Source organism: Lipotes vexillifer, unplaced genomic scaffold (assembly GCF_000442215.2).
Source record: "Lipotes vexillifer unplaced genomic scaffold, Lipotes_vexillifer_v1.1 scaffold311, whole genome shotgun sequence".
NCBI classification, from domain to species: Eukaryota; Metazoa; Chordata; class Mammalia; order Artiodactyla; family Lipotidae; genus Lipotes; species Lipotes vexillifer.
In genome coordinates this window covers 7,435,027-7,447,630 of record NW_006791012.1, presented here as the reverse complement: position 1 = coordinate 7,447,630, position 12,604 = coordinate 7,435,027, and the positions used below count along the sequence as shown (strand labels likewise).

The 12,604-nt window shown below is 37.8% G+C and overlaps 1 protein-coding gene across 1 annotated transcript in view; it reads right to left on the bottom strand.

The window, feature by feature from the left end:
- Positions 1-12,604, bottom strand: part of PUS10 (pseudouridine synthase 10) — a 59,097-nt gene that overhangs the window by 26,058 nt on the left and 20,435 nt on the right. Inside the window, exon 4 of the mRNA XM_007464142.1 lies at positions 973-1,007. Coding sequence (XP_007464204.1) covers positions 973-1,007 — 35 coding nt within the window. The remainder of the gene's footprint in view (positions 1-972; positions 1,008-12,604) is intronic.

Sequence of the window (12,604 nt, the reverse complement as noted above, 5' to 3'; positions counted from 1 at the left end):
CACAAGCATTTGAGACTAATTTAACATAACCTAACAGAACCCCCAAACCTTTAATAAATATGTGGTTATTACCCTTTTAAAAATGCAGATGTGAAATACAACACACACAAAAAAGCCAAATCAACTAATTTCCTATAAAACACCAAGTATGAGATTCTGATACAGAAATTTATACTTCTCTCTGTGGTTTTCTTTCCAGAGTACACAGGAAACTCCAGTAGTCACATGGTCCTTTTCATACTGGTATAAAATTTTTAATTTCAAAATCCAGAAAGCTCTGGGAAATTAAAGATTTTTTCCTTAACTCAGTTGGCAACCAAACTCTGACTTGAACATGTGAGGCTATTTATTTAGACTTTGTTTATCAAATTTATTGTGACTATTCATATATTTCACTGCAGAAATATTAATGTTTGATTATATAGTACTATCCCAGACCCTGGAGGAGATGGGTATATTATATATGGTATTTATACTGTATTACATTTCCAAAGTCTAAAAAATTATAAATTTCAAAACACATTTGGCACCAAGGGTTTCAGATAAAGGATTGTGGACCTATGTTTTCTATGTCTTATCTATGTATAAACTCACTGTTGTTCTGCCTTAACTAGGACTTTACTATGTATCTTTTATAGCATAATTAGTTTTATAATTTAGTTTCTAAGACCAGTATAAAATGTGTTCCCTTAAAATAAGTTGCCAAACTACATGCATTTACATTCATTATAAATCTACCAAAAAAAAAAAAAATGAGTCTGCTTTAATAGACTACTAATATGCTGTGCAAATAAACCAATTAAACAAGGTTAACACCTTAAATATATACAATAAAAATTTCCTCTTTGTGCCAATTTCTCTAGCAGCTAGTGAACTCCCTCTAAAAAAAGAGATAGTAGTAGTAAAAGTACTTTAAGAATCGGGTAGCTTATATTTAAAGGGTAGTAAAAATTCCCTACCTAAATTACTTACCCCATTTCCTGTTTTACCAGCAACCATGCAGCATGCTGTAGGCAATTTAGTCACACCCAGAAAGAAAAGGGAAAAAATGTTCATTGAAATTTGGTTCCAATATCATTAGTAAACTGCTTAAGTAATTTGCTAATCAAACTCTCCTTTTCAGGAGAGGAGGCAGTGTTCAGAAATGCAGCAATGACCTCAATCTCATTTAAAATCAGAAGTGAGGTAAGATGCCACTTTGTAGCGCTGGCTTGCTGTGGCCTACGAATTCAACAGTGGTATCCCCCTCCTCCCCACAGATTTCTATTTCTCATTATTGAGTTACAAGTGTTTTTTAGTATGGGTAGCTTATATATATATATATATTTTTAAATATCTTACTATTTCATAGGGGAAAGCTCAAAGTGATTGAGGACTACATACTATGTCTCCAAAGAAGGACTCAGTTTTTTGTTTTTGTTTTTTTAATAGAGCTAACATTTTTAACTCTAATTAATGATATCCACATGTAAGTGTTTAGGAGTAAAATGTGCTAATGTCTATAACTCACTTTGAAATACAACAAAAACTAAGATGGGTGGCTGGATAAATTGATAGGTATATAATAAAGCAAATAAAGAAAAATAGCAACAAGTATAGAATCTAGGTGGGTATATGGGTGTTCACTGTACAATTCTTTCAACTTTAATATAGTTTTGAAAATTCTCATAATTAAATGCTAGGGAGAATGTTCTGGGAAGGATTAATAAAAAACTGAAAAAGTTGCTAAAATGAAAACAATAACATTCACAATCATGGTCATTATGAGGATTAAGTGAAATTCATATAAAATGCTTTGCATGGTAAGTGTGTGACACTAAGATTTCTCAGTTTGCCATTAGACTCCCATAGCTTTCACCTTAAAGAAAGGTAATACATGGCCTGCCTCATATATACAGCATTCTGTGAACATGACAGAAGCATACGTGTGTAAGTCAATAAAATGCCATAAGTAGTCTCTGCTTCTACATGTCACAAAAATGGCCAGTCATATCCACTTCAAGACCTGGAGAAAGAGAGGGACAGGGAGAGAGAGACAGGGAGACAAAGACAAAGACAAAGAGAGAGACAGAGAGACAGAGAGAGAGAGAGACAGCTTTTGTTGTTCATATGTAGAACCCTGTCCTTTTAAACTTCAAGTGGCTGGTGGGGCACCAGAGACTGCTAAAGACTTAGGATCATTTGGAAACATCATGTGCATTACTTTGTTCAGACATGAGCCAAGCAGAATAAATTAATCACTAGCTAGGTAAGAACTAGAACTGTTCCCAGTACCTAAATGTCTCATCAGTACCTTCCGATCTGTTAGTTTGTTTACTTTGCTAGCTCAAACTAATACCATTTATAGCGCTGCAAGACCCCTTCCTTCTTGCCTTCCATTTACTCAAGCTCTCTCTGAAAGTGCATGGGCATGGTGTAATACACAAATTATGAGTTGTCAGAAGACCTGGCTTTAGGCTTTACCAGATTTCTGGCACTCTGTTTCCTAATGTATAAAATAAGAGAGTTAGACTAAGATGATTGTAATTTAAATTTTTCTGGATGGCTAAAGGTCATCATTAATGGACATTACTTAGTATACTGTTTTGTAACAGGGGCTATTAAGACTTATAGGACTTTGAGATCATAGAAAAATAAATAAATAATAAAAAATAAATAAATCGACTAAAGTTGAAACCTTGTATTCAATGTTACCCCACCTTCCTTCAGCCTCCATACTTTAACAGATCAATAAATACTTGTTTCCTCATCTGTAAAGGGATATTAATACTCCCCTTGCAGAGATATTATAAGGATTTAATGAAATTATGTATGTAAAGAACCAAGTAAGATTCCTGGGATGTACTTAATAAACGGTAACTATTACTGTCATTTTTGAATTAAAACCTTATCTGTATTTCACAAGTAATAAAATTATTATCCCTTTAAAGACTTAAAAGGCTTGATCCCTTTCCCTCACGTCCCAAACTGCTCTGCTATAAGTAGTTCTGGAACCTCCCTCATCAATGAAACCCTCATGGGTATCTGAGCTATAGAGAACTATCTGTCCTTTTTTTAAGGGAACTCAGACTCTTCTGTCCTTTTATATTGACCTTTTTCTCTCCTCTTTTGAGGCAAACTCTGTTCCCTATGGTCACTTCCAGATGATGCCATCAAGTCTGTAATCTACCTGCCATCCTCTGATTATAAAGTAGGGTGGAACTGGAGGTTGCCAAGGGAAACCAGATTAGCATGTGTAACATGTAAAATTAAATCAAATGTCTTCAGTACCTGAGATTTGTTAAAGGGTTTTTCCTTCCTAATCCTTTGCAGGCTCCCTGCTTAAGTATGCCAGCAGGTTGGACTGTACTAATCACACAGCAGGGGCTGGAAACTTGAATCCCAAAGTAGTCAGTGTTGCTCAATTATTCAATTTTTATCACATGCTAATAATGCCTTGGACCTGCTTCTGCTGAGGAAAAAGAAGTACATTTCCCCCTTTCAGCCACCAAGATAATTTTAATAAATGTTCTTTTCCTTAGTGGAAAAAATTCATTCTCTAGAGTAAGCAATTTAATTCTTCCTCTGCAACAGAACCAAATGGCATTAAACTTATCAAGTTTAATCAAATTTGATACCAAAGGCAGCATGTCACCTCCTGAAAATTCAGAAACCACAGAATTTAATCCTGGGCTCAGCTTTGCTAAATGGGGCAGTTGAATAACGTGCTTGCTAAAAGTGCTTGTGCACTCTGGCCATACACAGACATACAGACACACACACATAAGCATATACCTGTATACACACATCATGGAAACTCTATGCCTGGGAATGGTTTTGTTTTTTTTTCTTTTTCTTTTTTTTTTGGCTGTGTTGGGTCTTTGTTGCTGTGTGCGGGCTTTCTCTAGTTGTGGCGAGCAGGGGCTACTCTATATTGCAGTGCACGGGCTTCTTGTTGTGGTGGCTTCTCTTGCTGTGGAGCATAGGCTCTAGGCGTGTGGGCTTCAGTAACTGCAGCAAGCAGGTTCGGTTGTTGTGGCCCGTGGGCCCTAGAGCATGTGGGCTTCACCAGTTGTGGTGCACGGGCTCAGTAGTTGTGGCTCCCGGGCTCAGTAGAGTGCAGGCTCAGTAGTTGCAGCGCAGGGGCTTAGTTGCTCCGCAGCATGTGGGATCTTCCTGGACCAGGGATCGAACCTGTGACCCCTGCATTGGCAGGCGTATTCTTAACCACTGCGCCACCAGGGAAGTCCAGGGAATGGCTTTTAAGCTTAGAGTTCTGAGCTGGGGGTGCATCCAGCACCAAACTATGAGGGTGGGTTACAGTAAGGCCAGGGATTGAGGCTAATTCAAGCACAGGTGGAAGGAAGGAAGAACAGAGAGAGAAGGGGAGGAATTAAAAATGGCATGTTGTCACATATGGATCAGTGGAACAGAATAGAGAGCCCAGAAATAAACCCACACACCTATCGTCAATTAATCTTCAACAAAGGAGACAAGAATATAAAATGGGAAAAAGTCTCTTCAGCAAGTGGTACTGGGAAAGTTGGACAGCTGCATGTAAATAAATGAAGTTAGAACACACCCTCACACCATGCACAAAAATAAACTCAAAATGGCTTAAAGATTTAAACATAAGACATGACACCACAGAACTCCTAAAAGAGAGCATAGGCAAAACATTCTCTAATCGTACCAATATTTTCTTAGGTCAGTCTCCCAAGGCAATAGAAACAAAAACAAAAATAAACAAATGGGACCTAATCAAACTTACAAGCTTTTGCACAGCAAAGGAAACCATAAAAAGAATGAAAAGACCACCTACAGAATGGGAGAAATTATTTGCAAATGATGCAACTGACAAGGGCTTAACCTCCCAAATATACAAACAGCTCATACAACTCAACAACAAAAAAGCAAACAACCCAACTGAAAAATGGGCAGAAGTCCTTAATAGACATTTCTCCAAAGAAGACTTATGGATGGCCAATAGGCACATGGAAAGATGCTCAACATCACTAATTATTAGAGAAATGCAAATCAAAACTACAATGAGGTACTACCTCACACCGGTCAGAATGGCCATCATTAAAAAGTCTACAAATAACAAATGCTGTAGAGGGTGTGGAGAAAAGGGAACCCTCCTACAGTGTTGGTGGGAATGTAAGTTGTACTGCTGGAGAACAGTATGGAGGTTCTTCAGAAAACTAAAATTAGAATTACCATATGATTCAGCAATCCCCTCCTGGGCACATACCCAGGAAAAACTATAATTCAAAAAGGTACATGCACCCCTATGTTCATTAGCAGCACTGTTCACAATAGCCAAAACATGGAAACAACCTAAATGTCCATCAACAGATGAATGGATAAAGAAGCTGTGGTACATATATACAATGGAATACTACTCAGTCATAAAAAAAGAATGAAATAATGCCATTTGCAGCAACATGGATGCAAGTAATTATCACACTAAGTGAAGTCAGAAACAGAAAGACAAATGCCATATGATATCACTTACATGTGGAAAGTAAAATATGGCACAAATGAACCTATCTACAGAACAGAAACAGACTCACTGACATAGAGATCAGACTTGTGGTTGCCGAGAGGGATGGACTGGGAGTCTGGGGTTGGTAGATGCAAACTATTACATTTAGAATGGATAAACAGCAAGGTCCTACTGTATAGCACAGGCAACTATATCCAATCTCCTGGGATAAACCATCATGGAAAAGAATATAGAAAATCATATCTATGTGTATAAAACTGAGTCACTGTGGTGCACAGCAGAGATTGGCACAGATTGTGGATCAACTACACTTCAATAAAAAGAAAAAAAGGCATGTTGGGGAACTACAATTCAGTAAAGTTGGAGCTTGGGGTATGTATGTGTGTACATAAATGTGAGTAGGGGTTCAAAGACTAGAGATGAAACTGGAAAGGTCAGCAGATTTTGAGTGCCAAGCTAGGGCATGAATCAGGGACAGCTTTTAGGAGGCTACTGAAAAAAATCCAAGCAATTGCTCAACCTGCCTCTGGATAAAGGAAATGATTTTGACAGGTACAGCAAGGAGAAGGATTAGGGTCTTTTCCAGTCTTGGATCTCAATGCCTTCAAACTAACCCTTGTTCAACAGTCCTCGGCCCTTTTGCTGAAAGAATAAGTTGAGGCTTTAACAGCTAAAACCCTGTCCTAGGTCTTGGCTTGTAACCCTATGCCTCACTGTGCTGGATTATTCCTTTCCAAGAAGGAGCTCCCAGTGCACAGGTAGCAGGCAGGAGGTACCAGGCCCAGGAATCTCATCTGTGCCCTGCAGTACATCTCCACAGGCACTGGCCTTCAGAGCCAGAGGCTTCTAGATAGTCATCATGGATAAGAAGATCAAATACTTCAGCTTGATGGGATTGGGGAAGAGGGTACACTGAGGACAGACAGCTGGCATGCATAGACTGCAGGCCCCAGAAAAGTACTGACCATGGGATTCATAGTGGCCAGGATCCTGTACATAGCAGACTCAATCTAGGGAGTTTTCTGGATTCCTACCTTGGACACAATATAGGTTTCAAGAAATTGAATGTAGGGCTGCCCTGGTGGCGCAGTGGTTGAGAGTCTGCCTGCCGATGCAGGGGACACGGGTTCGTGCCCTGGTCTGGGGGGATCCCGCATGCCGCAGAGCGGCTGGGCCCGTGAGCCATGGCCGCTGGGCCTGCGCGTCCAGAGCCTGTGCTCCACAAGGGGAGGGGCCGCAGCAGTGAGAGGCCCGCATACCACAAAAAAAGAAATCCAATGTAACCATCAGAGCATAGGGCTGGCCTATGACAGCAACTTCCCTGGAGGAGCCTCCCACTCTTTCTGCTACAGATCAGAAACTCCATGCCTTTCATCCAGGCCGACCATCAGAAGTCTGCCAGTTCACATATCTAAGTCACTTCTGTAAACTTGGCCTGTGGACAAAATCAGCCACAAAGAAGATCCAAAATACCAAGTGGGCCAGTTCTTCTATCTACATTGGGGTTCTGCTCACAAGCACACATGAAGAGACACACAATAACTATGTAAAAAACAAAGATGCAGCAAATATGTATGTGTACGTACAGATGCAGATATATATATGTATGTGTATGTATATATGTGTGTGTATGTGTGTGTGTGCATATATATATATACATATATATATATAAACATACCCATAAGGCAGAAGGCAGAATATTCTATTCAAAGAAGATTTCAAGAAACATAGCTGATAAGTACATGCATTTTCAAAAGAATTAAATTATTAAACCTAGATCAGTGGTTCTCAAACAGTTTGGCTTCACGACTTTTTACAGTATTAAACATTTCTGAGAACCCAATATAGCTTTTATGTTGGTTATATCTATAAATATTTATAATATTAGTAATTAAAACTAAAAAATTTAAAAATATTAATTCATCTAAAATTGATAACACAGTAATAAACCTACTACATGCTAACATAAATAACATTTTTTAAATATTATATTTTTCAAACAAAATAATTTAAAAGAATGGCAATGCAGTACATTTTTGCAATTTCCTGAGTATATATCTTAATAAAAGATAGCTGTTTTTTCATATCTGCTTCTACATTCAATTTGCTGCAATAGTACATATCATGTAGCCTCTGGAAAACTCCACTGTATACTCTTGAGAGGATGAGAATGAAAAAGGCAAATAATTACATATATTATGAAAATACTTTTGGCCTTATGAACCTCTTGCAAGGACGCCTAGTAGTCCCTACACAACACTCTGAGAACTACTGATGTGACTGAAATGAACAATTTTGAAGAAACATACAAATAATTAAAATTTGACTCAAGATGAATGAACAAACCCATATAGACCAATAACCTTCCACAGAATAAACTGAAAAAGCAATAATGATCTCCCCTTAGTACTCCCTAAAATGTTTTCTTAAGTGTAGTCTACCAGAACTTCAAGAAACAGAAACAGATTACTCCTTTGTTGCTAAAATTTTCCAAAGACAAAAGATAGAAAGCCTAAATTTGCACAAGCCTCTTAGATAGCCTCATCCACCAGAGGGCAGACAGCAGAAGCAAGAAGAACTACAATCCTGCAGCCTGTGGAACAAAATCCACATTCACAGAAAGGTAGACAAGATGAAAAGGCAGAGGGTTATGTACCAGATGAAGGAACAAGATAAAACCCCAGAAAAACAACTAAATGAAGTGGAGATAGGCAACCTTCCAGAAAAAGAATTTAGAATAATGATAGTGAAGATGATCCAGGACCTTGGGAAAAGAATGGAGGCAAAGATCGAGAAGATGCAAGAAATGTTTAACAAAGACCTAGAAGAATTAAAGAACAAACAAACAGAGATGAACAATACAATAACTGAAATGAAAACTATACTAGAAGGAATCAATAGCAGAATAACTGAGGCAGAAGAACGGATAAGTGACCTGAAAGACAGAATGGTGGAATTCACTGCTGCGGAACAGAATAAAAAAAATAAATAAATGAAAAGAAATGAAGACAGCCTAAGAGACCTCTGGGACAACATTAAATGCAACAACATTCACATTATAGGGGTTCCAGAAGGAGAAGAGAGAGAAAAAGGACCTGAGAAAATATTTGAAGAGATTATAGTAGTAAACTTCCCTAACATGGGAAAGGAAATAGCCACCCAAGTCCAGGAAGCAGAGAGAGTCCCATACAGGATAAACACAAGGAGAAACATGCCAAGACACATAGTAATGAAATTGGCAAAAATTAAAGACAAAGAAACATTATTGAAAGCCGCAAGGGAAAAATGACAAATAACATACAAGGGAACTCCCATAAGGTTAACAGCTGATTTCTCAGCAGAAACTCTACAAGCCAGAAGGGAGTGGCATGATATACTTAAAGTGATGAAAGGGAAGAACCTAAAACCAAGATTACTCTACCCAGCAAGGATCTCATTCAGATTTGATGGAGAAATCAAAACCTTTACAGACAAGCAAAAGCTAAGAGAATTCAGCACCACCAAACCAGCTCTACAACAAATGCTAAAGGAACTTCTCTAAGTGGGAAACACAAGAGAAGAAAAGGACCTACAAAAACAAAAACAAAACAATTAAGAAAATGGTCATAGGAACATACATATCGATAATTACATTAAACGTGAATGGATTGAATGCTCCAACCAAAAGACACAAGCTTGCGGAATGGATACAAAAACAAGACCCATCTATATGCTGTCTACAAGAGACCCACTTCAAACCTAGGAATACATACAGACTGAAAGTGAGGGGATGGAAAAAGATATTCCATGAAAATGGAAATCAAAAGAAAACTGGAGTAGCAACACTCATATCAGATAAAACAGACTGTAAAATAAAGAATGTTATAAGAGACAAGGAAGGACACTACATAATGATCAAGGAATCAGTACAAGAAGAAGATATAACAATTAAAAATATATATACACCCAACATAGCAGCAGCTCAGTACATAAGGCAACTGCTAACAGCTCTAAAAGAGGAAATCGACAGTAACACAATAATAGTGGGGGACTTTAACACCTCACTTATACCAATGGACAGATCATCCACAATGAATATAAATAAGGAAACAGAAGTTTTAAATGACACAATAGACCAGATATATTTAATTGATATTTATAGGACATTCCATCTAAAAACAGCAGATTACACTTTCTTCTCTAGTGCACACGGAACATTCTCCAGGATAGATCACATCTTGGGTCACAAATCAAGCCTCAGTATATTTAAGAAAATTGAAATCATATCAAGCATCTTTTCTGACCACAACACTATGAGATGAGAAATGAATTACAGGGAAAAAAACGAAAAAAACACAAACACATGGAGGCTAAACAATACGTTACTAAATAACCAAGAGATCACTGAAGAAATCAAAGAGGAAATCAAAAAATACCAAGAGACAAATGACAGTGAAAACATGACGATCCAAAACCTGTGGGATGCAGCAAAAGCACTTCTAAGGGGGAAGTTTATAGCTATACCTCAAGAAACAAGAACAATCTCAAATAAACAATCTAAATTTACACCTAAAGGAACTAGAGAAAAAAGAACAAACAAAATCCAAAGTTAGCAGAAGGAAAGAAATCATGAATATGAGAGCAGAAATAAATGAAATAGAAACAAAGAAAACAGTAGCAAAGATCAATAAAACTAAAACCTGGTTCTTTGAGAAGATACACAAAATTGATAAACCATTAGCCAGACTCATCAAGAAAAAGAGGGAGAGGACTCAAATCAATAAAATTAGAAATGAAAAAAGGAAAAGCTACAACAGACACTGCAGAAAAACAAAGCATCCTAAGAGACTACTACAAGCAACTCTATGCCAATAAAATGGACAACCTGGAAGAAATGGACAAATTCTTAGAAAGGTATAACCTTCCAAGACTGAACCAGGAAGAAATAGAAAATATGAATAGACCAATCACAAGTAATGAAACTGGAACTGTGATTAAAAATCTTCCAACAAACAAAAGTCCAGGAGCAGAAGGCTTCACAGGTGAATTCTATCAAACATTTAGAGAAGAGCTAACACCCATCCTTCTCAAACTCTTCCAGAAAATTGCAGAGGAAGGAACACTCCCAAACTCGTTCTATGAAGCCACCATCACCCTGATACCAAAACCAGACAAAGATACTACAAAAAAAGAAAATTATATACCAATAACACTGATGAATATAGATGCAAAAATCCTCAACAAAATACTAGCAAACAGAATCCAGCAACACATTGAATCATACACCCACCATGATCAAGTGGGATTTATCCCAGGGATGCAAGGATTCTTCAATATATGCAAATCAATCAATGTGATACACCATATTAACAAATTGAAGAATAAAAACCATATGATCATCTCAATAGATGCAGAAAAAGCTTTTGACAAAATTCAACACCCATTTATGATAAAAACTCTCCAGAAAGTGGGCATAGAGGGAACCTACCTCAACATAATAAAGGCCATATACGACAAACCCACAGCAAACATCATTCTCAATGGTGAAAAACTGAAAGCATTTCCTCTAAGATCAGGAACAAGACAAGGATGTCCACTCTCACCACTATTATTCAACATAGTTTTGGAAGTCCTAGCCACGGCAATCAGAGAAGAAAAAGAAATAAAAGGAATACAAATTGGAAAAGAAGAAGTAAAACTGTCACTGTTTGCAGATGACATGATACTATACATAGAGAATCCTAAAGATGCCACCAGAAAACTACTAGAGCTAATCAATGAATCTGGTAAAGTTGCAGGGTACAAAATTAATGCACAGAAATCTCTTGCATTCCTATACACTAATGATGAAAAATCTGAAAGAGAAATTAAGGAAACACTCCCATTTACCATTGCAACAAAAAGAATAAAATACCTAGGAATAAACCTACCTAGGGAGACAAAAGACCTGTATGCAGAAAACTATAAGACACTGATGAAAGAAATTAAACATGATACCAACAGATGGACAGATATACCATGTTCTTGGATTAAAAGAATCAATACTGTGAAAATGACTATGCTACTCAAAGCAACTACAGATTCAATGCTATCCCTACCAAATTACCAATGGCATTTTTTACAGAACTAGAACAAAAACTATTAAAATTTGTATGGAGACACAAAAGACCCAGAATAGCCAAAGCAGTCTTGAGGGAAAAAAACGGAGCTGGGGTAATCAGACTCCCTGACTTGAGACTATACTACAAAGCTATAGTAATCAAGACAATATGGTACTGGCACAAAAACAGAAATATAGATCAATGGAACAAGATAGAAAGCCCAGAGATAAAACCACGCACCTATGGTCAGCTAATCTATGACAAAGGAGGCAAGGATATACAATGGAGAAAAGACAGTCTCTTCAATAAGTGGTGCTGGGAAAACTGGACAGCTACATGTAAAAGAATGAAATTAGAACACTCCCTAACACCATACACACAAAGAAACTCAAAATGGAGTTTAATGTAAATGTAAGACCGGACACTATAAAACTCTTAGAGGAACACATAGGAAGAACACTCTTTGACATAAATCACAGCGAGATCTCTTTTGATCCATCTCCTAGAGTAATGGAAATAAAAACAAAAATAAACAAATGGGACCTAATGAAACTTCAAAGCTTTTGCACAGCAAAGGAAACCATAAACAAGATGAAAAGACAACCCTCAGAATGGGAGAAAATATTTGCAAATGAATCAACAGACAAAGGATTAATCTCCAAAATATATAAACAGCTCATGCAGCTCAATATTAAAAAAACAAACAACTCAACCAAAAAATGGGCAGAAGACCTAAATAGACATTTCTCCGAAGAAGACATACAGATGGCCAAAGAGCACATGATAGCTCTCAACATCACCTATTATTAGAGAAATGCAAATCAAAACTACAATGAGGGGCTCCCCTGGTGGTGCAGTGGTTGAGAGTCCGCCTGCCAATGCAGGGGACACGGGTTCGTGCCCCGGTCCGGGAAGATTCCACATGCCATGGAGCAGCTGGGCCCGTGAGCCATGGCTGCTGAGCCTGTGCGTCCAGAGCCTATGCTCCGCAGCGGGAGAGGCCACAACAGTGAGAGGCCCGCGTACCGCAAAAAGG